General features: G+C 37.2%; 3 protein-coding genes across 10 annotated transcripts; 2 read left to right on the forward strand and 1 right to left on the reverse strand.

The window, feature by feature from the left end:
* The first annotated feature begins 6,128 nt into the window (after window positions 1-6,128).
* On the forward strand, window positions 6,129-11,433 carry LOC135145706 (plasma membrane calcium-transporting ATPase 3-like). 6 transcript variants are annotated; one of them, XM_064077838.1, is made up of 27 exons: window positions 6,129-6,213; window positions 6,276-6,342; window positions 6,465-6,552; window positions 6,655-6,755; window positions 6,828-7,042; window positions 7,096-7,168; window positions 7,250-7,311; window positions 7,363-7,464; window positions 7,676-7,873; window positions 7,927-8,085; window positions 8,137-8,257; window positions 8,314-8,459; window positions 8,523-8,709; window positions 8,762-8,908; window positions 9,073-9,215; window positions 9,283-9,352; window positions 9,407-9,508; window positions 9,567-9,679; window positions 9,739-9,916; window positions 9,975-10,151; window positions 10,213-10,262; window positions 10,314-10,406; window positions 10,461-10,604; window positions 10,661-10,785; window positions 10,848-10,943; window positions 11,169-11,312; window positions 11,373-11,433. In XM_064077838.1, the coding sequence occupies exons 1-27, from the start codon at window positions 6,163-6,165 to the stop codon at window positions 11,416-11,418; spliced, it is 3,198 nt and encodes a 1,065-aa protein (XP_063933908.1). In that variant the 5' UTR covers window positions 6,129-6,162; the 3' UTR covers window positions 11,419-11,433. The 6 variants fall into 6 exon arrangements, with proteins under 6 accessions (XP_063933908.1, XP_063933907.1, XP_063933909.1 ...); XM_064077837.1 differs by having other exon boundaries at window positions 10,314-10,604; XM_064077839.1 differs by lacking the exon at window positions 11,373-11,433 and having other exon boundaries at window positions 10,314-10,604; window positions 10,856-10,943; window positions 11,169-11,259.
* A 3,546-nt stretch (window positions 11,434-14,979) lies between these two features.
* LOC135145714 (uncharacterized) lies at window positions 14,980-21,162 on the forward strand. Its single transcript, XM_064077850.1, has 38 exons — window positions 14,980-15,140; window positions 15,230-15,279; window positions 15,697-15,764; window positions 15,825-15,935; window positions 16,313-16,408; window positions 16,458-16,510; window positions 16,571-16,634; window positions 16,693-16,740; window positions 16,786-16,878; window positions 16,986-17,043; window positions 17,102-17,197; window positions 17,246-17,304; window positions 17,366-17,465; window positions 17,523-17,618; window positions 17,674-17,781; window positions 17,842-17,943; window positions 17,996-18,081; window positions 18,135-18,204; window positions 18,262-18,358; window positions 18,413-18,576; window positions 18,628-18,725; window positions 18,787-18,870; window positions 18,923-19,003; window positions 19,062-19,120; window positions 19,170-19,240; window positions 19,293-19,430; window positions 19,480-19,547; window positions 19,599-19,698; window positions 19,759-19,853; window positions 19,903-19,939; window positions 19,996-20,138; window positions 20,200-20,269; window positions 20,324-20,368; window positions 20,423-20,506; window positions 20,570-20,652; window positions 20,711-20,814; window positions 20,874-20,979; window positions 21,032-21,162. Exons 1-38 carry the CDS (start codon window positions 15,016-15,018, stop codon window positions 21,128-21,130), a joined length of 3,309 nt encoding a protein of 1,102 aa, XP_063933920.1. The 5' UTR covers window positions 14,980-15,015; the 3' UTR covers window positions 21,131-21,162.
* A 60-nt stretch (window positions 21,163-21,222) lies between these two features.
* On the reverse strand, window positions 21,223-23,761 carry LOC135145710 (developmentally-regulated GTP-binding protein 2-like). 3 transcript variants are annotated; one of them, XM_064077846.1, is made up of 14 exons: window positions 23,681-23,761; window positions 23,557-23,625; window positions 23,339-23,500; window positions 23,210-23,270; window positions 23,053-23,143; window positions 22,921-22,993; window positions 22,689-22,779; window positions 22,589-22,633; window positions 21,927-21,979; window positions 21,797-21,873; window positions 21,637-21,722; window positions 21,525-21,586; window positions 21,416-21,468; window positions 21,223-21,360 (listed from the first exon to the last, which is right to left on the reverse strand). In XM_064077846.1, the coding sequence occupies exons 1-14, from the start codon at window positions 23,759-23,761 to the stop codon at window positions 21,270-21,272; spliced, it is 1,095 nt and encodes a 364-aa protein (XP_063933916.1). In that variant the 3' UTR covers window positions 21,223-21,269. The 3 variants fall into 3 exon arrangements, 2 of the variants coding, with proteins under 2 accessions (XP_063933916.1, XP_063933915.1); XM_064077845.1 differs by having other exon boundaries at window positions 21,525-21,589; XR_010283542.1 differs by having other exon boundaries at window positions 21,347-21,360; window positions 21,416-21,471; window positions 21,525-21,589.
* Between the last annotated feature and the right edge of the window lie 476 nt (window positions 23,762-24,237).

A 24,237-nucleotide genomic window follows, 5' to 3' on the forward strand; every position in this document is an offset into this window, starting at 1 on the left:
ATAAAAAGCAAAAGATCTCCTAAAAACGCTTACGTATCGTATTTTTATAAGCTGCCTAATTCATTAATTTTCATCAAATAATTCACACCATAATTTTTTACTACCAAAAAGGTTTTATCATGCTAGTACCCAAGGTCAAATCATTTTACCGCACATGCAGTCGAGGCTATTCATATTGTACCGATAAACGATTTTAGGTTTAACTGAGTACTCTCAACTTAAAGGCTCTTACTTTGCTAAGGGTTGTCACGGTAATCTGGAAAATAAAAATAAACAATAAACTTTTCAAAAGGCTTGTAAAAAAGTTGTACTTATATTGTACATGTACTATTCCACTCCGAATATTTTTATATTCCTACTTTTATTTTACAGTTTAAGCTCTATCTTACTTCAAGAAGGGGTTGGTCACAAGTTAGGATAAAAACAGTGTACATTTGAGAATTTTTACAATTGCGTACCACAAGCTCTTTTTTAGTAAGTTTATTTATATTGTGGTAATTTCCGTAGTAGTTTATTACAAAAGGTTTTAGTTGTGAAGTATAGATTGTGAGTCTTAAGCATATGTCATCTTAGAATTTAGCTGCAAATTTTAATGTAATATTTCTACTTATAAATAAGAAGTTTAGCACATTTCTTTAACCAAGGATGATACTAACTAAGGTAGTTCAACCAATGATAAATATTGAAATATGTATTACTTAACAAAAATTATGTATTTACCTACTACAAGCAGTTCTAAACAACTGCTGCGCGTAATAATGTTGCCCTCAATATTTCACACAATGGTTAGTTATTAACTGTATGTAAACCTTAAACACTACTATTTAAACCTTCATGCATTTGAAAATAACTAGATATAAATATTTAAATGGCACAAAATTTTGAAACGTAATCAAATAGAAAGCGCGCAACTTCTTGTTTATAATAAGTGAAAGTTCCTTATATATATAAATTTAAACCGCCAAAACAATCATTTAAATAATCTTTAGAATTAGCAAAATACTGGCGATTTGATTAAAAATGGATAGCAGTAGGCGGATGTATTCTTTAGTCTTTATTTAAAACTTCTGTTTACGTTAAAATGAATTTTAGAGTTTAGTTCTTAGCCGGAACTCTTTAAAGGTTATATATGGCTTATATAATTTTGAATGATCAGTAGGTTAAGTTTAGGTTCTCTGATTGTTGTTTGTAGTGTGAGAGAGCTATGGGCGCAACAGATAGTAAGTTATAATTTCAATTTTACTCTGCATATTTTATCAGAGCTCTTCTTTTTTTAATTTCTCAGTATAAGTAGTTTGTTATATATATGCGGTTATGATGTTTACTTAAATAACCTATGAATTTTAAACCCGGTTGGACACCTGGCTTGATTGATGAGACTTAGTACTTATAATGAACTTGTAAAATGTTAATTATTTTCCGGGGAAGGACTTGAAAATTTTTTCCCCTTAAATTTACTTTTTTATAATAGTGTTATTATTTTTAAAGGTTCTCCGGTAGCCAATCTCGGAGGTTTAAAACGCTGCTAGAATACTATGATACATTTTTTAAATCTAAAAAATGTTTGAGTTTTGCATTTGAGGAGCACATATATAAACATATATACTTAATATAAAAGCAACTCTCCTCTTTAGTATTTCGCGTTTCTCTGCTTTGTTGTTGTTCGTCCTGTCAGCAGAATTTAGTAATTGATTAAAACTGAAACCAAAACCAAACAAATAACCTTGCTTCATTAGTGATCTAAAGGGTTACTAATAAGTCGAAACTTTGTTTATAAAGAAAGTTATACTTAATTTTACTAAGTTTACGGCGAATTTCATATGTTCTATTGCGTGTTATGTAAATTGGTAACTTTCTTAACCTTAATTGCATTTTATGCATATTTTGCAGTATTTCATTGACAAAGTTAGAACTCTAAGTTACACATGCGCGCAACTGTGTCTTTAAATGTGTGATGTAGTATTTCGGTTCTTGGTTTGAAAACGTATGGGAGTTTGTAAAATAATTGATGTAATACATTTTTAAAGTTTAGACATATCGTTCATTTTTTACGGCTAATATTGTTAATAATTTTTATGTAATTAATATTTTCATATAGTTTACTTTACCCGAGTTTTACGTTCCTTTAGAGTCCTTGACAGTTAATGTGGTTTGGGTGTTAGAACCCGATACCTTTTTAAACGACTCTATATTGTGAGGAGGGCATGCACTTTCTGACGTGGAGGAACTAACAGTTTGGAGAGAGTTCTTTTGCACCTATTCTTGACCCCCGTAAAATTAAAATAATCGCAACTATTGTAATTTAAAGAAATGGAAATAGATATGAAAAGCATTTAAAAAATAAGGTGTAAGTTAGTACTCGATACTGGACCCTGCAGCACCCGCTTTTTAGCTTGGAGGTAAAAACATTCGGGTAAACTAGAACCGGTGACAAAGTTGAAAAGTTAATGTTGAAATTCTAGGTTTCTATGTAGAGACGCAACCCTTATTAGTATTCTTTGAGGGAATATTAGTCTTCTTAAGTAACGCATCACTCCTTGCAAATGAATTAAGTTCATATTTACTTCTTGAAAGTTATCATGTAATTGGTAGTACATAAATTACTTAGAGTCGAAATCGAGATCAACTAATTAAAAATAATATAAATTTTATTTTGGTCGTGATTTAATCAATGCTTCTTAAAAAAGACTGTGGTGACCAGTATGCTTCTTCAATTAGCGCTAGAACTAGGTCTCAAGATAAATAGGTACTATATTTACGCTTTCTAAGAAAGGCTAATCCGAGAACTCTGAATCGTCTGCCTGCAGGCGGGCTTTTTTATAATCATGAGAGACTCTGCACACTATTGTTATCTGTGATGTGCTTTGAGTTATTAATTTCTGGTGATGGTTTATTAGAATGACAAATATCAAAAATTAAAAAAGGTATGCCCACCTATTAAGTGTTTAAAAAGCCTCGCCTAAAAACTATAATTTATAAAGCTAAAATGCTTCAAAGCAATTGAACATAGAGTTTCCTCTTGCTCAAAAGTCAAACCTTCATTGAAGGCAGTCCAACTTTGTAGACTATGAGCCACCTTAGTTTTAAATCTAGATAGTTTTTAATCTACTCATCATTAAGTTGAGGGTGTGTCTTTACACTGCTCAATCACACTTTACTTGAGGTTTTTAATGAGTCGCAGTTAATCTTTACATAACTTACATGTAATAAAAATTATCTAAAAAATATATGTATAGGAATAAAAAAATGAAGAGGAAAAACGCAGAGAGAGAGAGAAAAATAAAAGATGCCAAGATTCTTTTCATTTATATTTCTCTTGTTGTTTTTAGTTGACCTTTCACGCAAATTTTCGTTTAAACTATTGAGCCTTTTAACTAATGAGTGGAAAAGGAATGGGTAGAATTAATGTCTTTTTATTAAATTGCTTTACACTACTCCGGAGAGATTTTTGCCTTGGAATTTAGATTCCAGTTTCGTAATGTTTACTGTTTTAACAAATAATGGTTCGAGTTATTATAGTAACCCTTTAGATCACTAATTGAGTTTATTTTGCTTGCTTGTTCGGCTTTGGTTTGAGTTTTAATCAATTACTAAGTCCTGCAGACTAAGATGAACAACTACATAGCAGAGAAGCGAGAAAAGGAGAAAAATCCCTTAAGTCTTTTATTAGGTGCATACATATATATATAGTCCGCTAGTGCGATAAAGGTACATTTTTAAGATCAAATGGCATTAATTTCCTTTCACAATCTTCTAACCTTAAAAATGCATCCTAGTTATTTAGAGTTTTAAGCCTTTAAGATTGATTACCGAGGAATTTTTAAACATTTTCATTTTAACATTTTAGCTCACATTCTTTATAAGCGCATACTTTTAGAGGGGCGTTGGTCTTGCGTTATTTTTATTTTAATTCATGAATCGATCGGCTTTCGTTAGCAGTTAAATCTTTAGAATACTTAATCAATACTAAAACTTATTAATTTTTGGAGTTGTTTCAAGGTTTCTACGTCGCCCGCACACCGTCGCGCGGAGAGGGTGGAGCCAAATGCACCGATCCCTATTACACTTATTAAAGTATATCCTAAAGAGGGAGTGGTTATGTTCGCTTGTTTCTGACATGCAGCTAAGTTTAGACTCCCCAGAAAGTGTGCTGCGCCAAAAAAAAGATATATGTATGAAAATATAGATAAAAATAGTCCACTCTACTAGCAGTTGGGAATCCCCTTAAGACCAAGAACTTTTGTGATTTTAAATTGTAAACTGTCTTTTATACGTTAAGTTAGGATAAACCTTTCCAGGAAGTGAAATCTCAATTTTTGGATTGCATTAAATCAGTGAGTGCTAATTGTTATGCCGTCATGTGAATTAGCTATAATTGGGTTATGTTCACAGTTTTAATTTAGCGCTAAATTGTTTCACAACGCTTGCAAGTTAGCACACTCAATGCAGGCGATTAAGGCGGTATTCAGCTTTATGTATCGACATAATGCCGTATATGTTAAAGATATTCTCAAAGACTATAATCTAAGAACCTAACGAGTGTTCTTGGTGTCTCCTTACCGACGAAATTCAGCTCGTCTTATTTGTCCATTTTCTGGATGTACGTGGGAGTGCTTTGACTCTACGACTCGCAGTATCTCCTTATCGGTCTAAGTTCTAATTTTTCATGGCGGAATTGCCACCCTAGGGAAGAGTGGCACTCGAAATGTAGTAACCTACCTATTTGCAATCTTTAGTAATCCTCTACTGTCCTGGGTTTTCTTTGACTTTAGCTGAAAAGATAAAGTAAGCTATCCTTTTTTCAAAGGAATGCTTAACAACCTAGGGCCGTAAATACGGTTATCTTGTTAGTTTTAAGTTATTAATCTCCTCGTGACCTAGGATCTATACAGTTGCTTTCTGCACAGGTTTCAAGACTAGCTCTTAATAATGGGAAAACCTCGAACGGGCCAGAGACCTTCCGTAGGTTTTCTAGTGCCAACGATTTTAAAAGGTAGTATCTTATGGGCATGGTCTCATTTAAATAATGGTAGCGCTGTATTAAGGACGCCGGTAGGAGGCCGTATCTTACGTCTGTTTTTAATATACTAGCCCTTGATCTGTGTATTAGACTTTAAAATTTGAGGTTTGTAGTAGATTACCGGGTGACTTACGAAAAATGCCCTTAATTGGGCATTTTGAGGGAAATTTAACTAAAATGTTTTGCAGTCTACAGAGAAATCACGTTGTGTTGAAGGTTACGTGTGACCAGAGTAGCTACATGTCACCTCTATCGAGTTTGTCTGTTACGTCGAGAAGTTGCAGAACTTCCTGAGCACCAAGAAAATATATTTTTTTTCGTTAATAACACACTCTTACAACTCATGTATTTTGGAAAATATCGTCTTCGTTACAAACCAAAAGCCGGGTGTCTCAGTTGCCCATAACCTAAAAAACCTCTGCAAACGTATTCCAGGCCCTTAGCCATCTCAAGCGTCCTCGCCAAGTTTGTTGTTAATATGCCAACCACTACTCTTAACGTTAATTGCTGTTGAATTTTTTGCGGTTGTTGGAGCATTAAAAAGTCGTAAACGACATAGCAAATAATTTGGAAATTTTATAGTTATGCAGTGGTGTGCCGCATTCAACCACATTAGATGTTTATCCAAATTTTTACTTCAGGCTTATTCCTATTTGCTTCGACAAGAGTAATAGAATTAATCACAAAAAAAGAAAACTAGTTCTCTTAAGGGTTGCTGAGAATTTAAAAGTATAATTATCAAAACATTGATATCTCACCATGTTCATTGCCATTGGTAAGTGGTTAAATTTTTTCTGGGACAGTATGACGTAACCTGCATAAATTACCAGGGAAATTTAACAAATATATAACTTTATAGGTGTAATCAACGTACTTATAAAATAACTTTTAAAAGTATCTTTCATTATAATTAATTATATAGACAAATTTTCTTACTTTGAATAGCTTCCTAGTCAAAGTAAATTTTAGGTCGTAATACCTTAAAAAATAAAAACTACACGTCAAATACAAGAACTCCTGGTTTACGGTCAAAACCCTGTCCAGTGACCAATAAACTACAGCGATCTGTTCATCCTCTTAAATTATAACTCTGCTTGGAGCCTTCCGCTTTAGCTTATAGCCACTTAGTTGTACGTACCGGCATGTATTTCAATATTTGTCCAGAAGACCTTCAAAACTTTTTTGAACTGCACGTACCTTTTATTTATAGCTCGTAAATTTCGACATTCTTTTCTCCCTTTTATAAATAAAACAGTCAGACGTTCAGCTGAGAGCAGGTATACAAGAACAGGTGGCAAAGGCGTTATTAACTAACTTGGAGGGTAAACTAGAGATTTTGACTTATTTACTTTAATTAAAAAGAAAAAAAACCTGTTCTATGTCCATTTTATATAATAAATTTTTTTTCGTTAGAAACTTTCCCTTACCACTTTTTTCTATTTAGGTGGGATAGATACCTTAGATGAAAAACAGTTATTGGCCAGAAAAGAGATCTTTGGGGAAAATACTTTGCCCGAGAGAAAAAAAAAGAGGTATTTTTTGTTTAATTGTTGTTCTTAAACAACTTAAAGATAACTTTGGGTTAGCACTAAGTTTCGAAACCCACTTTGTTCTTAGCAGCCTTTGAATATTAGGTTTTGGGAGTTCATGGTGGATGCCTTATCCGACGTTACTCTTATTGTTCTAATAGTATGTGGTATCCTATCCCTCATACTTGGCCTCACTATTGAAAAAGGTTTTTTCTGGTCTTTCTTTGTGTACTGAAGAATCTTTAATGGACTTCTTAAGCTTTTACTGTATTGTATAGATAAAACTGTGGGCTGGATAGAGGGCGCCTCCATTCTCGTCGCTGTGCTGATAGTAGTTTTAATTTCGTCGCTTAACGACTTTCAAAAGGAGAAGCAGTTTCGTGAGCTTTCAGCAATCAAAGACGATGTGATAGTAAGCGTGACACGCAACTTTAAACGAATGCAAATTCCAGCAAAAGAACTTCTAGTTGGAGATCTGCTTCACCTTTCGACGGTCCGAGCTTCATATATAAAGTTAAAGGTTGCGCTTCCCATTTAATCTTTCAGGGAGATATCGTGACTGCTGACGGGTTGCTGTTGAAGGGCTACGACGTAAAAGTGGATAATTCCTCTCTCACCGGTAATAAAAATTAGCGAGTTGAAAGCATCTCGATTTTTATTTAGTGTAATCCCCTTTTACTTAATAACTAACGCATTAAAGGCGAATCCGAACCGGTTGAGAAGTCTCCGAATGAAGACCCCGTTATCTATAGCGGGACTAAAGTAGATGTTCAACTTTGTGGAAGTTTGTTGGTCAATATTTGACTTTGTTAGATTTTGGCTGGTTACGGGATTCTCCTTGTTTGCGCTGTGGGTGTGAGATCCCAGACGGGGATCATACACCGGTTGGTCTCTTCAAACGCTTCAATTTCCGCTGTCCGTACTCCACAGCTCCGCTATCTTTTCAATTTATTGCGTTTCTATGGGGCTAAGAAGCTTTCTATATATAATTATCTCTTTTACTTTTTAAGCAAACGTTTCTTAGCTAGAAAAACTACTACTTGACAACTCTTTTTCACTCCTATAAATGAGGAACTTTTAATTTTCTTTTATACTAAACTCAAACTTTATATTTTATACAAAGCAGGGGAAAAAAAGAACTTCAGAGCATAAAGAAAGTGAACCGACCGGCGAGTCCACACATCTTCTGTCGGAGGAGCACAAATATTCTTCTAGTAGTAGCAGTGATGTGAGCGAGCCAGACGAGTCCGTAATTGAAGGTTCCGGCTCGGTACTCCAAAAGAAACTTGAAGATTTAGCGGTGCGCATTGGTTATTTTGGGATGGTCTGTTTTTACTATTGCCGTGCGGATTCGGGTCACTGTTGACCCTCGCTCAGATGATGGCGGTGCTGACCTTCTTGATTCTGGTCATCCGGTTCTGCATCAAGACGTATACTGTACGGCGCTTTGATGTGGCAGACCTCGCCGAGTTCCTCAAGTTTTTTATCGTGGGCATCACCGTGCTCGTGGTGGCTGTCCCGGAAGGACTGCCATTGGTGGCGTGTTCTTTGTCCACATGCTTTCTTAGCTAACTCTTCTGCTTTTAGGCGGTAACTATCGCTCTGGCCTTTTCTGTTAAAAGAATGCTCCGCGATAAAAATTTGGTTCGCCATCTGGACGCGTGTGAAACAATGGGAAGCGCCACCACCATATGCTCCGATAAGACTGGTGGTGTATCCAACCTCGTGGGCGGACTTGTTGTTACGTCACAGCCATCCATGCAGGCACGTTGACCACCAATCAGATGACGGTGGCCGCTTGCGAGTTTGCCCATGTGCAGAAGGATTGTCTTCAGTATGACAAAGCACCTCTCGGTAGAACAAGCAAAGACATTGTGGAGCAGATTGCGTCGGTCAACTCCACGGCAGAAGTACCTGCAATAACACTTTTGTTTGGAGAGATAGTCATCCACTCTGTATCTACTATACAACAGGTTCTTATTGAGGATGACGGCCGTTGTGAATACCTCGGCAGCAGCACGGAGTGCGCTCTTCTATACTTCCTGCGAGTACACAATATCGATTATGCAAAGTACCGGAAGACCTGCGAGGTGGCTAAACTCGTGACCTTTTCGTCCGCCCGGAAACGAATGAGCACTATAATATACCTTCCTCAAGAAGGTGTTTTTCTTTTAATTTTTTCTTCGCAAACCCGTTTTTACTTTTTTTTCAGAAATATACAGAGTTCTTTGCAAGGGAGCCGGTGAAGTCGTTTTAGGGCGCTGTGCCTTCCTATACAGGGAAGATACTGGAAAAGGGCCGCTGACTCCGGAATTACGGGATTATTATCAGCAGCGCATCGATGATTATGCCCAAAAAGGTTGAGCGTGAGTTTCGGGTTAACTTTCTGGCTGAGCGCCGCTCTTGTAGAGTTCAGTTGGGTATTTCATTGAATCAGGAGATCTATTACAGTCTTCACTAGAATACTTTTTGTCCATTTGTATTGCTCTTCCATGCTTCTTGTAACGAGCCCTGATACTGCAGGCCTGCGAACACTGACATTTGCGTACAAAGACCTTTCCAAGGAGACTTTCGAGGCACGCGGCGCTAATACAGACTTTGTGGAAAGCAGCCTTATTTTCATGGGGATTGTCGGCATAAAGGACCCCGTCAGGCCCGAAGTTGTTGTAATAAGCCTTGTTTATGGATTGCTTGTCTTCTCGCGTGAGCGGCTTTATATTACTCTTCCTGTAGAACGCCATCAAGCAGTGCCAGAAAGCCGGTATTGTCGTACGAATGGTCACTGGAGACAACGTCCTCACTGGTTATTATTGCTATCCGCTTTCCAAAATCTGCACACACCTAATCCATTTCCAAGCATGCACTATTGCTAAAGAGTGCGGGATACTAGATGCGGACTACAGTTTCTTTTCGGTTATGGAAGGCCCTGACTTTCGCAACCGCGTCACTGAGGCCGATGGTCCTTTCATGACAGCTTTATTGCTTTCCAGCCTGCTGATTTTCTGAGATGGTATTAGGAGTAATAAATATGAGAAATTTCAATATGATATGGCCGCATCTACGAGTGCTTGCGCGGTCCTCCCCTCAAGACAAGTATGTACTGGTGGACGGGCTAATAAGGGCAGACAACGTTCTCCATCTTATTATCGTTTCTGTGTTTTGCGTTAGTTTGACTCTTTCTCTTAAAAGGGCGGACGACAAATTGTGGCCGTCACAGGAGACGGCACTAACGATGCGCCTGCTCTCAAGAGAGCGCACGTGGGGTTTGCTATGGGGATTCAGGGCACCGAAGTAGCCAAGGAAGCTTCCGATATTATTTTGATGGACGACAACTTCAATTCTATTGTTTCTGCCGTAAAATGGGGAAGTACGCTGCCCTGATATTTTTTTCGATGACTCCACTCGCTATTGCTCTATTTTACAAGGAAATATATACGACAGCGTTTCCAAATTCCTCCAGTTTCAGCTCACTGTGAATGTTGTGGCCATACTGGTGGCCGTCGTCAGTAGTGCGGTAATCGAAACCTCTCCGCTGACGGCCGTCCAGATGCTTTGGATCAACTTGATTATGGATTCCCTCGCCTCCCTTGCACTTGCCACCGGTTAGAAAGCATCGCTCACAGTGCGCGGGCACCAACGAGTAGCTCACTTATTGTTATTCAGAACCTCCGAGCGCTGCACTACTCTCTCGAAAGCCATATCGGAATGACAAGGTCTACCATGTGGGTAACTTCTGCCGCTCTGCCCGCTTACTTGTCACTTAGCCGATCGTCACCGGGAAGATGATCCGCTTCATTGTTGGCCACAGCTTGTACCAGTGCTTGATAGTGTTTGGCACCATCTTTCTTTTCAGAACTGTGAGTGCATTTGTCCACGTGATAGCTAAGACACCTACCACAACATCCGCACAGCAATTTTATATTCCAGACAGCGGGCTGGTGTCATTGGATAAGCCCACCGTGCATTTCACGATGGTCTTCAACCTATTTGTCCTCCTTCAACTCGTTAATGAAATCAACGCTCGTAAAATTCATGGCGAGCTCAATGTTTTCAGTGTAATGTGCGCGTCGTCTGCTCTCCAAATATTTCCTTAACTTCGCGACTTCTCTAGGGATTGACAATGAACTGGCTTTATTTGGTTATCATGGCCGCGCAGCTTCTTTGCCAGCTCGTTATAGTCCAGTTTGGCGGAAAGGCTTTCGGAGTGGTTCCCTTGAGTTGGTACCACTGGCTGATGTAATAATCTGTGTAAAAAGTTTTTGGCCTTTGGAGATATTTAAATTTTCACTGGTCATAAGATGCACAGGTCTGGCTTTAGTGGAACTCCCACTGAACTTACTTCTCCAATTCATTCCCACTCATTTTATATCCAAGACTTTAAAAGGAGCTCGCAGGTAAAAAGTTCTTTCATTATGTGATTGTCAAATGCTATATGCAATATTGAGAAGCAAGGCAGCTTCTACGCGCTTTGTGCTTCTTTTTTTACATTTCATATAATATAATTTTTTAAAAAAGCTATAGTATTTTTTTCTGTGTGCATGTAAATAAAATAATGCTTAGTAGTAAACCGCACTCTACTGTTGTAACTGCGCTTGTTGTGCTGACTTTCTTCTTTGAAGGTCCTCTGAGCTGACCACCATCCATTCTGGCGAGGGTGCAGTTCTGTGGCTTCGCAGCGTGGCGAGGGTAAAGTCGGCCGTCCGTGCAACCAAAGCGTTTAGGATGGGCCTTCAGAACGTTCGCACTAGCCAGCCAGTAAAGAGGTTTTTCTACTAAACGAATATCGTTTTACTTTGGTTGATGACGAATATATTATTTTTTAGTAAAAGTTCTGAGTTTTGCACTCCTCTCCTTCCTTCAAGTTCTTAACTCTCGCTATTATCCTCTTAAAAATTTTTGCTTTTTATCAAATAAAACTCATTTTCTTCACTTTGGAACTCGCACAATACAGCGGCGCGTGTCTCTTTTTTTAAAGTTTTAGTTGATTTTCCATTATTCGTATTATGAAAATTTTTAGTTATCACCCTTTCGTTTATGTGTAAAAAAAATTGTAAGAACAATGATGTGGTCTATCTCTTGATTTTTAATTTAATTAATTCGTCCTTGGAAAAAAATTGTTTTTAATTTTATGGTTACTGTACCAATGTATACTGAGGAGGAGGGAGGAAAGGAAGGATTGTCTTATGACGCGAATGCTATTGTTTTCTTTAAGCCTTCAGTATGCGCTCCATTCTAATTATCCATTTTTTATTCAAAATCATTAGAAATAATTAAATGATAATTCAATTGAGAAAAATTTATTAATACTGAAGAAGCTGTTTAAGAAATACACAATGCATTTTGCTAAAACTCTCACTGAGATTAAAATAGTTAGCGCAATTCGTGTTTTCTTTATTGATTCACGAACAGTTTATGGTAATAACATATTGGTGGTTAGTAACTTTTTTTTTAAACAATGTTAGTATCTTATAACAACATACATAATCAATGGGTGTATATGTAGCTGATAGCAGCGCTGTATTAAATAAAAATGCAGTGTGTGCTCACCACTTCCCAAACAATAAAATTGATAATCTTGTTATAAGCCGCTAGAAATTGTTTAAGTTATATTATTCTTTTCATTGGTAAACTGTAAATAACAGTAAATTATTTGTATTTAGACATAGTTTCTTTTTACCATATGGACATTGTACCATATCGTTTATAAAATTTGAAGAAAATTAAAAATAAAAGATAATAAGCTTGTAGTCAGAGGCAAAGTGGCTAACAGAATTTTTATTATAATAGAAAAACTATGTGACTCATACCTTTTCCCTATCACTTAGCAGCAAAAACTTACTGGAAACAAGTTTTTTAAGATAATATATTTGTGACCCCTGTAAATTATATATTTTTACTTAAAGAATTATATGTGTAAAAAGAACTATAAATAGTAAGAAATCTTTACTATTTTAATGTCTAGTTTCTTAGGGTTTAAATTTAAGTTTGAGAGATCTGTCGAAATTGTGTATCCATTTAACGAACTAAATGCATTGGGTGTGAGGCGCCCTCTTTTAAAGTTGGGGGACACTTTAACCCTAATAATCATATTTTATTTTCCTACTCTTTAACTCTAGAGTTTCTTTTGCTTAAAAATTCATATAATCGAATCAGCTTTATTGTTAAACTTTACTTTTTTTAACTTGAAGATATGGACGCAGAGTAAAAAAAGAAACATACTATATATTCTTTTGCAGCAGACAATATTCAAGTTCACAGAAGAGAGCTTGAAGAATGGAAGTTAATATTGAATTAGTTCGTAGTGTGACTCCTTAAAAATATGTCGCTTTCTTTATTACGCATGCTTTTCTACCTAACAAATGACAGTCTGTTGGGATGGTCGGCATATATAGTATCAGTGGTCAGCACCCTTATTTTAACCCATCCGGCCAGAGACTAGACCATCCAAATGATTACAATTACTAACATTGGTTCAATCATGTGCAGTTAGCTAATTTTTTTAAGGGTTTCTGACCATCGGTGTAGGTAGTTTTGCTGTGCAAAGGTTGATGGTATTTTTAGAAGACTTTCTTTTTATAGTAAACTCTTTGTACAACTGCTTTATTAAAAAAACTCTTAAGAGATTCTCTTTTCTTAATTTCCTTAAAAGGGGCGTAGTGAAAAATTCTTAGAGCTACAAAACAGTTATAACTCAGATGAGCTTAATTATAAGTATAGATAGATTTAAACACTTAATCATAATGCTACTTTAACGAAATTACATAAACTCAAAAAACCTTTTAACTATTAATAATCCCTTAAAATTGAATTAATTTTAGATAAGCAACTTCAGTCAATGAAAAAAGCTTGTTATATAGTTAAGTAAAAAAATAATTAATGATTGTTTTCAAGCTGGCCAATTTTTTTCTTTAGTCGAGTGGTAGAGCAGTGGTCTGCTTTGCGCGTTTTGTAGCGTCGCTGGACTAGTAAAAATAATACAGTTTCTGTGCTAAATAATTTTAATTATGCATCCTCACTGTTTTAGATAGTGTCTTACAAACTCAACAGATATGCCAAACATAAATAAACATAATTTTTTGTAATGTGGTAGGAACAGGTTATTTTACACTTAGAAATATTGGCATTTTATTGTAAAGGGTATAAATGCAGATAAAAAACCAAACAATAAAGGCTTTTCTTGGGAAAGATTAACAAACAAAGACAAAAAAATTTAATGTTATAGATCTAGTAGGTTACAAGCGTTAAACGTTACCACAACTACTAACTTGAACGCTGTTGTGATTCTGTCGTTAATAACCCTTACTGGTCTACCTAGACGCACATATTTGTATCATCGTATATACCTCGAACTGACGGAGACACACAGCGGTGTTTGATGCCCTCTTTGTGACGTTTCGGTTTTTTTTTCGTTTTAGTCTTGCCCAGGGTTTCTGTTTTGGGTGAATGTTAGTAAATAAGCTACACTCCTTTGTCGTCCGTGTAAGACAACTTCATAGCCCAAGACCATTTGGACTATAGCATTATAGGAAAAATCCCTTTAAGCTTTTAAATATCATATTTTAGCAAACTGCTTAAACTAGTGCATTTTCTAAATTACCCAAGTTACCCATAATATATCATAGATTTTTACGCTCAAAAAGATATTTAACGTACACAATCTAAAATTTAAGCTCTGATTCTATTACCTTCTTCACAGTAAAGCGCCTTTCGCTTAGTACTTCTCTAAGTTCCTTTTTTCTTTTTCTGTTTTCAGTTCCTAAGTTCCAAACCTATTTCAAGCGGCCTGTGCACAGCTTTAACTTAGTTGTGTGTTCTAATCCACTTTTTTTTCTAAAAAACTTAGTTACGTCTTGCTTGCTCTTAGCTCTAAATAGTTTTATATAGATTTCCACTGTGAGCGCTTGCAAACCTTTAATATTAGAGTCGTATACCTATTGAGACAAAAACCTAACTGTTAACTTAAACCATCTTTTGCTAAAAAGCCGATGGAGCTTTCTATATTTATATAAAATTTCCTGACTTGAGTTATACGGGGGCCTCAACTTCAATAAAAATTTATGTTTATTTAAAAACCCTTTCTTGCATTTTACCATTGTGATATAATAAATAAGCTGTTAGACTTTCATCCTAGGACCAAGTACTTAATATGTTACTTTTTTCTTTTACAGCTGTTATTTTAATAGCCAAGGCGGTGCCTTACGCACCAGCTTGTTGCCTACCTTTATTAACACGGAGAAAATAGTTGCATATAAATAAGCTAATAATTAATATACGTATAACATTGCGTAATACTTTTAAATTTTATTTATCTGTCGTTTTACGTGTCGAGTAAAACCGGAGGAGGGCTTAAGTTCTGTGCAGTTATGTCTTATTTGAGGCTTGCTATCCGACGAAAAGGGTACACCAAGCGACACAAAGCTTTTCACTGCTGCTATACTTTTATATATCCTCGTTTAAGTCATCTAAATGACAGTAGTTACGGATATAACTGGAAACGATGGACCGTTTTTTTATTCAGTTTTAGCACAAAGACCGACAGCGGTAGACTTTTTAGCAGTGGGAAACTTTACTCATCCTTCAGTTCGAAATCTGTAAGCACATATAAATTTTTGTTTCTTTCAAACTTAGTGTTTCTCTCTTTTTTTTTTGTTTTTCTTTAAACTTTTATAATTTGTTATAGAATTTTGGCAAAGTCATCTTTTTTAGAAATTCGGGAAATAACCGCTCAAGGTAAATACATAAAATAAGAATTATTGCCGATATTATAAGTATCTGAAGGTTTATTGACTTTGTCAACTGAAAAATCTTATTAGTTTATTTCAATGACTTAAGTTCTCTACGTATACACTTTTAGTTAGTTAGTTTAGTTCTACTAAAGTAGAACTTAAGCCTATTTAATCTTATAATAATTTTTTTTGTTTGTCAACTTACTTTCTTCTCTATTATAAAGGTTTAGTTTTTACTTTTTGTAATATTCCTGTTAACTTTATTTTCTTTGTTATAAATTTTTTTTTAAAAGAACTCAGGTTGTTACAGTTTTCCATACTATTGATTTCGTGTAAAGTTTTTTTTTAAGCAAGACACTTTCAAACATTTAATTTCCCCGAAGTGAAGTTTATTAATAGATTTCTAAACATACTTTTGAAGGTCTACTGCCTTATTATGAAGTCCCTATTTATGGGAAAATAGCGGCTATCTTTTTATTCAGACCCGACGTATATAATTCTAAATAATCTTTAGGTTTTATAGCATTGACTTTATATTTCGTTAAGCAGAATTTTCAAAAAGATCTTCTTTTTATTATTACTGAACGTTATGATTTTTGCGTGCTCAAGTACAGTTCATCTACAAAAGAGTTGATCACAGTCTCTTCAGGAAGCGCACAGGTTAAGCGAAATATAATAAGAAAATATATTAACGTTTTTTTAAATTGTTTTTAATAAAACTTTTCGATAAATTTTTATAATTACAAAATAAAAACTTTAAAAATATAAATAACCAATTTTACAAAAGATAAAGTTTATATAATATTTAGTTATAATAAGAATTTCAAAAAAATTAAGAAAATAAGGGAGTCCAAGTGTTTATCTCTCTTCAGCGGGAGTCCGTCATCCTTGAATTTATTTATATAATAATAAAGTTTAAAAGTTGTATATATCACTTTTGTAAAAGTGGGTATGACTTTCTGGATTTTTATAGTGTGTTTCACTTTTTAGCGTATTGGGAAAATTTGTAAAGCGATAATAGTTGATTTGATCTGTAGGACTGCGTTGGTTATCCTGCTGATTGTGGCGTTCTTGCCGCTGTTGATCCCTTCTGTCGCATGATCTGTTTACATATTTATAACGGCGTTTTAAAGGTAAACTACTCTACTTGCAACCTATTTATATTTTAAGTTGATTTTGTAGATTCTTCCTACGAATGCCTCCACTGGGCAGTTAAGCGAAGCGTATAATGTCAGGTTTGCTGGCTGTCTACGGTGCTTGGTGGTGCACAGACGCCACTGAGCTATTCTTTGTAGGCTCGATGTCCCCAATGTTTTGGATATAAAGTTTTCCTATGCATCAACAAAGCCAACGATTATTGTAATGCGTTTATATAACTTTCCACTTTCCCCCTTTTTATGTTATTTAATAAAATTAGGTTCTATACCGAGACTTTCTTGGGCGAACTAACGTGGCTACTTATGAGGTTTTTTTTTAATTCTATTATTTTTATTTTCTAAGCAAAAAGTAGGTAGACGTTCGAGAAAAAGATCTAACCCCTGGGCCGTGGGAACACAGCGATGTCGAAGACGGTGCAGCCATCTTAATTCCCGTTCCTCCGCCTGTATGTATATGTCGTTTGACTTTTTTTTGGTTGCTATAAGGAAGTATATCAGTTTCTTTTACTTAATATTATATTTTAATAACCTGCTAAAGGCTAATTGTTAATAGTTGAAGGGTTGCTTGATACTAGGAGAGCAGCTGATCACGCACCACAAAGACAGGCAAGGTTGGCCGCTCCCTCTACCAGCTTACACTTCACTCTCCTGATCTTTCCTACTATAAAGGACGCTTTAATAGCGCAGCCGTGAATAGCACCTACATGAAATGCTACTGCCAGGTGGACGCCGATGGCCATCGCTACCTGCTCTCCGATTATTTGGGTTCTTTTTTTTTGTCACTCTGTTCGTTTATGTCATTCTTTTCAAAAGGTCGGATGTATGTCGTCAAGTTGTTCGAAAACGAAATCAAAGTAGAACTTTTAGGAAAAGTACGCCTTTTTTTTCCCGTATTTTTTTTGCCGGACTTCTGCATTTTATTATGGAATGCAGACATCGTCGCCGTCTGCCATAAGCTACCTTGATAATGGTTATGTTTACGTGGGAAGTAAAATGGGCGACTCCTGGTTAGTGAAACTCGAAAACAAAAGGAGTACACTAACTTCTTGCGCCTTCACGAATATGTTGCGTTATATTCCTTTTGGTTTAGACGAACATAATAGTTTTCTAACGATCGTTGCGAAGGAAGGCAACCTGGGGCCCATCGTCGACTTCTGTGCCCTGGACTACGACGGCCTCGGTCAAGGTCTTGCTTCCACGCCTGTTCCTTTTATGCACGTATCATACCTCGGCACCACCAGACCAGATTGTCACGTGCTCCGGGGGCGACGCGGACGGCTCCCTAAAAATAATGCTCAACAGTTTGGGAGTACACCACATGGCCGCACTCCGACTTGACGGCCTCACTGGTCTCAACTCGACTACTGGTGATCTACATTCTTTACTCTTGTCACCTTCCGGATCGACAGACTTGTGGGCGATAAAGCGACAGTCTGCTTTATATGACGACCTTCTGTGCCTGAATTTTACTAGCCGGACAGCCATCTTGTCTATTACTGGGGAATTTGAAGGTCTCTGCAGCCCTCCTTCGAGAAATTTGTTATAATTATTTTTTTCCTGCAGAGCTGAGCCCTGAGAGCGTTCCCGGTTTTCTCTGTACCGTAACTTCTCTTTACTGTGGCGCAATTGTAGGGAACAGAATGCTGCAGGTTTTATTTCATATCGGAACCATAAAAATAGCATTTTGTTTTGTCCCAATTAGGTGACCGAGAGGTCAGCAAGAGTCATTGGTCCTCAGTTCGAGCTCATCCGCGAGTGGACGCCTGAAGACGGTCGTACTGTTTTGTTCATTACGCCTGCTCCATGTGTATCGATTCTATCAACGGTAGAAAGCCGTATCACTAAAGTAGCATGTAACGGCCGCGAGCTTGTTCTGGTTTTGGGAAGGAGGCTGGTTCATCTCAACTTGGAGACGTGGCAGTCAAAGTATATTCTATTATTAATAACTGGATAATAATAGTCACTTTCTTTCGCCCACAGAAGCGCGGACTGCGAGCATGAGGTGGCCTGCGTATCTGTACGTGCTGTGAGTGAAGGCGATACTTGCTTAGAATACTGCGCCGTTGGCCTTTGGGAGGAGGCCTGCGTTGTAGTTTACAAACTGCCGGAGTTGAGCGTGCTAACCAAGAGAAGCATTGGAGGAGGTCCCCTTTTCTTATGAGAGTGTAAATTGGCCCAATGACAGTTCCCGGCAGATTACATCGCCCGGGCGCTCCTCATCGCCCGCTATGGAGAGCACGATTTTCTCTTTTGTGCGTTGGGCGACGGCACTATGATTTACTACAAGTTCCATGTACAAGATGAAATCCTGAAAGGGGACCAAGTAGACTTAAAAACGTAATAACCCTTCCTAGGGAAAAGAGCTGAACTGCGAAAGGCAGTTTTATATAGGGACGCGCCCGGTGAAGCTTACGCCTTTTCTTTCGGGAAACCGCGAGGTGCTTGTTATAAGGGTTTGTGATTTGAGATCCTCCTTTTATCCTGAGCCAGTGCGTGTTTGTCTCTTCGGACAGGCCGACAGTCATTTTCAGTATGAACGCCAAGATTGTTTGTTCAGTGGTCAATTTGAAGGTTACCGCTCTTATCAGGTTAAATTGGCTTTTATTTAAGGCCTTTACTACACTCCAAGGATGTTCGTCACATGTGCCCAGTCACCACGCCACTGTTCCCCAATTGCCTGGCGTTATGGTCTTTCGCTTGCCCTTATTTTTAGGAACGTTCGTTAGCCCTTCTGTAGCACTGAAGGGGTCCTTAGTATCAGTACAATCGATAGCGCTCAGAAGCTGCACATTCAGTCGCTTTTTTTGGGTTTTGCGTTTTAGTTAACTATACTTTCCTTTATATTTACGCTACCTCCAAGGAGAAATGCCTCGCCGTCTGGCCCATATGAAGGAGTCAGGGACCTTTGCTGTGTTGACTACTCGTGAAGAGCTTCGCAACGACAAACAACTTACTGAGAGACATTTTGTGAAACTTTTTGATGATCAACTATTTCAAAGTATGTGAGTGTACTTCGGCGGGAACTTGTTTTCATTCAAATTATATAGTGACTTCTTGCTATGAGCTGGACGACAACGAGCATGGTTGTAGTATAGTGTGTATGCATCTTGAGGAGGTAAGCCCATAGAAAAATAATGGTCGTAAACCCTCACCCTCTCTTTGAAAGATTGGTATACGTGCCGTGTATGTTGTCGGAACTGCTATTCCCCTCCCGGCGGATCAAGAGCCCCAATCCGGCCGCTTGCTAGTGTTTGCGGTGGAAGATGGTTACCCTTCTGCCAATCATCCGCCAGCTAAACAGTAGCTAATCGTAGTTTTGTAACAAGACAAGCTTCATTTGATTTCCGCATATGCTGTGTCCGGAGCGGTTTACTGCCTTTCATATTACAAAGGCCTTCTTGTTGCTGGGATCAACGGAACTGTATTGCTCTTTTTACTTGCTTGCATGGTATGAAATTTATAAAAGGCAGGTTTCAATGTTTAGCTTTGAGAACACTACGGACAAAGGTTGGGCATTCTTTGTGCAGCGATGTGTGAATAGTAAGCCAAAGACATTACGAAAGGGCTTGTGATGAAACAGGAAGAGGCGCATTCCAAGCAAGTCGTTGTGTTAAGCTTGAAAGCCAAGAACGAATATTTTCTTGTGGGAAATCTGTTTCGCTCGTTGAGTTTGCTTAAATACAACGATCTTACCAACTCCCTTGAAGTATATAATAACTGAAAGAAACATTCTAATCAACGCTCTGGTATTATTTTTTATCAATTAGCAAGTTGCCCAGGACCCCGAGAGCAAAGTCACCACTGCCGTGGAGATTGTGGACGACAACTGCTTTATAGGTCCCCCTTACTTTTGTTTATGTCAGCGAATGAATGTGAACTTTACCACTGCAGGCGCTGAACACTGTTACAATTTCTACGTTATGAAACGGACTGAAAGTTACTTCTTTAAGCGATGTTCGGGCCTACTCATTTCCTTTATATTCCTGCCAGAACAAAGCGATTCAGAAGCTGTCGACTCCCTCATTCCCTGCGGAGAGTTTCACATAGGCGAGTATGTCAACCAGATCCGGCCGGGTTGCGTTCCTTGGCATAGGACTCATAGAACTAAACCTACTTTCCTTCTCTTTTACTATTTAGGTTGCCTTATTATCAGAGATCTACATGATGCTGAGGGGTCCGCACGTCCTCTGTTAGTCTACTGCTGCGTGTCCGGAGCTGTGGTTACTGTTTTTATCAAAAAGTTTATATTCAAGTAGTGGACATGAATATAACTTTAAGGGCATCCTCGCGCTTTTAAATCGTGATCAATTTGCATTTTTACTTCAGCTCCAGCAAAATATCAACCAAGTAGTAAAAGGTGTCGGCGGCTTTAGTCACGCAAAGTATACTAGCCTCTTTCCCTCACCTTCTCGCTATATAATATTTATTTGTGACACAAAAGATGGCGGTCGTTTTCAAATAGCCGACGGGAGTGCGAGTCTTCCAACTTTATAGATGGCGACTTGGTAGAATCGGTACTGAGTTTGGGAGACGATCTACTGGAAAAGGTGTGGAATCCGATGCAGAGAAGTAAGTCACGTTAATAGGCTTTCTTGGTAGATTTGCAAGGGCTTGTACAAGTCCGAGGGCGGCGAGCGACACCAGGTCAACAAGAAAGAACTACTGAGAATTGTGGGAGAGCTGTCGAGAATTCACTGAGCGCCGCCGATGTACAGCATAAACTTTTTTTATGGAAAAAAAATAAAGATGAAAGCTCGTCTGTTTATTTGTGCAGCACAGTACGCCTTAAAAAAATATATATATATTTTTGTCTAAGTAAGAGGGAGTCATGAGGGAGTCACGCTTTTTTCACTATCTGTACGACGTCGTCGGGGTGTAGCACGTGGTGGAGCCCGACGCGTTGAGGCGAGAACTTTGTGGACGTGCCCCTGCAATGCCCAAATTACCCGTCCGCAATTAACAATATCCTAGACGCGCTAGTACCAAACTAAAGCGTAACTGAAGCTGGACACCAAGTTCCTGTGTATTTTGCTACACTACTAACGATAGATCAAAAGCCCAGTAGCGACAACAGCAAAGAGATAGTTAATACGACAGTCGCCACTGTAGATCCAGTTCGAAGCACGAAACCATTCTTGAGGTCCGGAAATTCTCCTACTTTCATTAGTTGACTAAAAACAAGTATATGATCTAATAACGAGTACCTCTTTTTTTCGTATATATCTTAATAAGCTTAAGACTTTGCCAAATCTTTTCTACTAAACGATCGAGGTTGAGACCCCAACTACAACTAATATATTCGGGCCAAATAAAAAATTGAGTTGAGAGAATGCGTTCCGGCCAGCAACGTAAGTACTCACGCACCTAATTACGATGGAAAAAGGACGGCGAGCTAAAGCGTCGATCTCCTCGATAGTCAAACAGTCGATCTTGTTGTAGCACTTGTGATAAACTCGTTAGAGACATTATAAGGAGCAACAAGAAAGCCACTAACATAAAGACAGTGCAAGTACTTTCGCTTGCCAAGCACAACATCAATAAAGTCGTCTGCGCGTATATATATGTATATATATATAAGAAAGTTCTAATAAAAACTCGGTGAACGCCGAGCCTGCCACAAAAGCCCCAGCGCTACACATCCGACTACTTATTATAAGGTATGTCGGATAAAAGTTTCCTATATTAAGAAAGTTTATAGCCTTTATCATAAATAAAATAGTACAAAATTTATATTAACGCACTTCACAAAAACTTGTAAACAGTAAGATGAGCACACGCGACTTTCTTAGTTTGCAAAAAAGGGGAATTGTAAACAAAGAATTATTAAGATTATTTACATAAACATTTAAGGAGCTTTACATATTAAATAGGTTTTTAGTTAACTTTGGAACAAAATTAAAAAACGATTAAATTATCTGATTAAGCCAAATTAGCAAAAATTTAACTGCAACAATATAGCTTTTCTACATGTTATTAAAGCTTTTAAATAATTTTTTTTACTCTTGAATACGTGATAAAACTACATAAATAAGAGTAACAAATTTAAATTGTAACTTTAAGCTAGAAAAGTTACTATAACTATTTTTAGTAACAACGAGCGCAAAAGTTCCGTGGCGGACTGTAAATAAAAAGGCGCTAAGACTAAAAATATTTAACCAACAGAGGCGTCTTCACGAAAAATAACGTCCGCGTTATAAATTTCTATACAAAAGAAGTAAAAGCGAGAGTATCAGCAATAGAAAGAGTCTTAACGCACTGTATTCCTTCAGAACTCGCTCTACAAGCTTTTCGTCTATCATAGTCAACTTTACTGTAGAGGAAAAGTTAATTCCGCCAGAAGATCTTAACTATACTTATAAAATTGAATTATAAAAAAAAAAACTTAAAAAAGGTTATAAAGAAGCGAGTCTAGTAGATTGAGTTAGCTAATAGATAGTCCATCGAAAATGGAAGGTTAGCAGAGGTCAATATATATATATATGGCACACCGTAAAACTGATATTTGGAGGAACTCTATTAAGGCGAATTCCCATCGAGCTCAACTCTTGAGTAATTTTATCTCTATACAAAAAGTAAATTAATAATAACAGTTTATAACGCGCTGCATTCGCGGAGACAACTTTTGTTCTTCAAATCTGCTGGCGTCCAAAACCATTAGTATCAAGTCGGCCGTTCTCGCTGCCGCGATGACTTGTCTACCCCGCCCGGCCCCTTGCAGAGGAAAATTTAAATTTAAATTACTTGTAATTGATAAGGTTGATAAAAAAAAGTTTTTACCTTGCGCGGCTCCTTCAATAATACCAGGCAAGTCAAGCAACTGAATTTCAGCGCCCTTGTACTTTCAAAAATAAATTAAGAAAGGTGGTAAGGATTTAACAAATTTTGGGAGAAAGTTTTAAAAATTACCTTTATTACTCCCGGAATACAAGTTAAGGTGGTAAACTCATAATTAGCACAAAGGCTTTCAGTATCTGTTAGAGAATTAAGTAGAGTAGATTTCCCCACTGAGGGGAACCCAATCAGTGCAACTCGCGCATCACCGCTTTTCAGTACTTCAAAACCTTCGCCCTTTTTATAGAATTTTTGTTTGTAAAGGAAATTAAAAAAAAACTCTTAAAAAGAACCTTTGGACCTTGTGTGGAGGGTTCCAAAAGTTCTGCTCGTAACTTGGCTAGCTTAGCTTTAATAGTTCCCTTATAGTAAACAAAATTATAGCTGTCAACCACGCATTGCTGCCTAAGTAAAAACCAGGTGATACTCGGTAGCCTTGTTTTTCTGTGTACGAGCATATTCAAATTCCAAATCAGCAATTTTTTCTTGTATTCCCATTTTTTCTCTTAAGAGAGATCGCACAGGTGAGCACACACCTTAGTTATAAATTCAAAACTTCCGTGTAAGGCCCTAGTGAACCCTTTTCTTTCCAGCGAAATTTCCTTGATGAATCGTATGCGGCCCTGCACAATTTTTTTAGCTTTGTATGTTTTTCCTAATAGACCACTTCGGGGCTATAAAGCCTTAAAGTACGTTGACTCGCCTGTAGAAATTTTTTCCGTGTTTTATCGTTATTGCTGATAATATTGCTTTGTCTAAAAATTGACAGCATTTTTTCAGTAATAATTATTTCGAAAAACAATGTAAAATGGTAATTAAATATTGATTAAAATATATCTTTTACAGCCCTTATGCCTTTTACTTAGATCTAAGGTTATAATTTTTATGTAAGAGCTTTCTAATTGACAAGTTACTATAACAAGCCTTGTAGTTTTTGAACAGCTCTGGTTAATAACTGTTATCTTTTAATATTT

This window comes from Zophobas morio, unplaced genomic scaffold (assembly GCF_036711695.1).
Source record: "Zophobas morio isolate AGI-343-1 ecotype UQ-CSIRO unplaced genomic scaffold, CSIRO_AGI_Zmor_V1 ptg000178l, whole genome shotgun sequence".
In the NCBI taxonomy this organism is placed as follows: Eukaryota; Metazoa; Arthropoda; class Insecta; order Coleoptera; family Tenebrionidae; genus Zophobas; species Zophobas morio.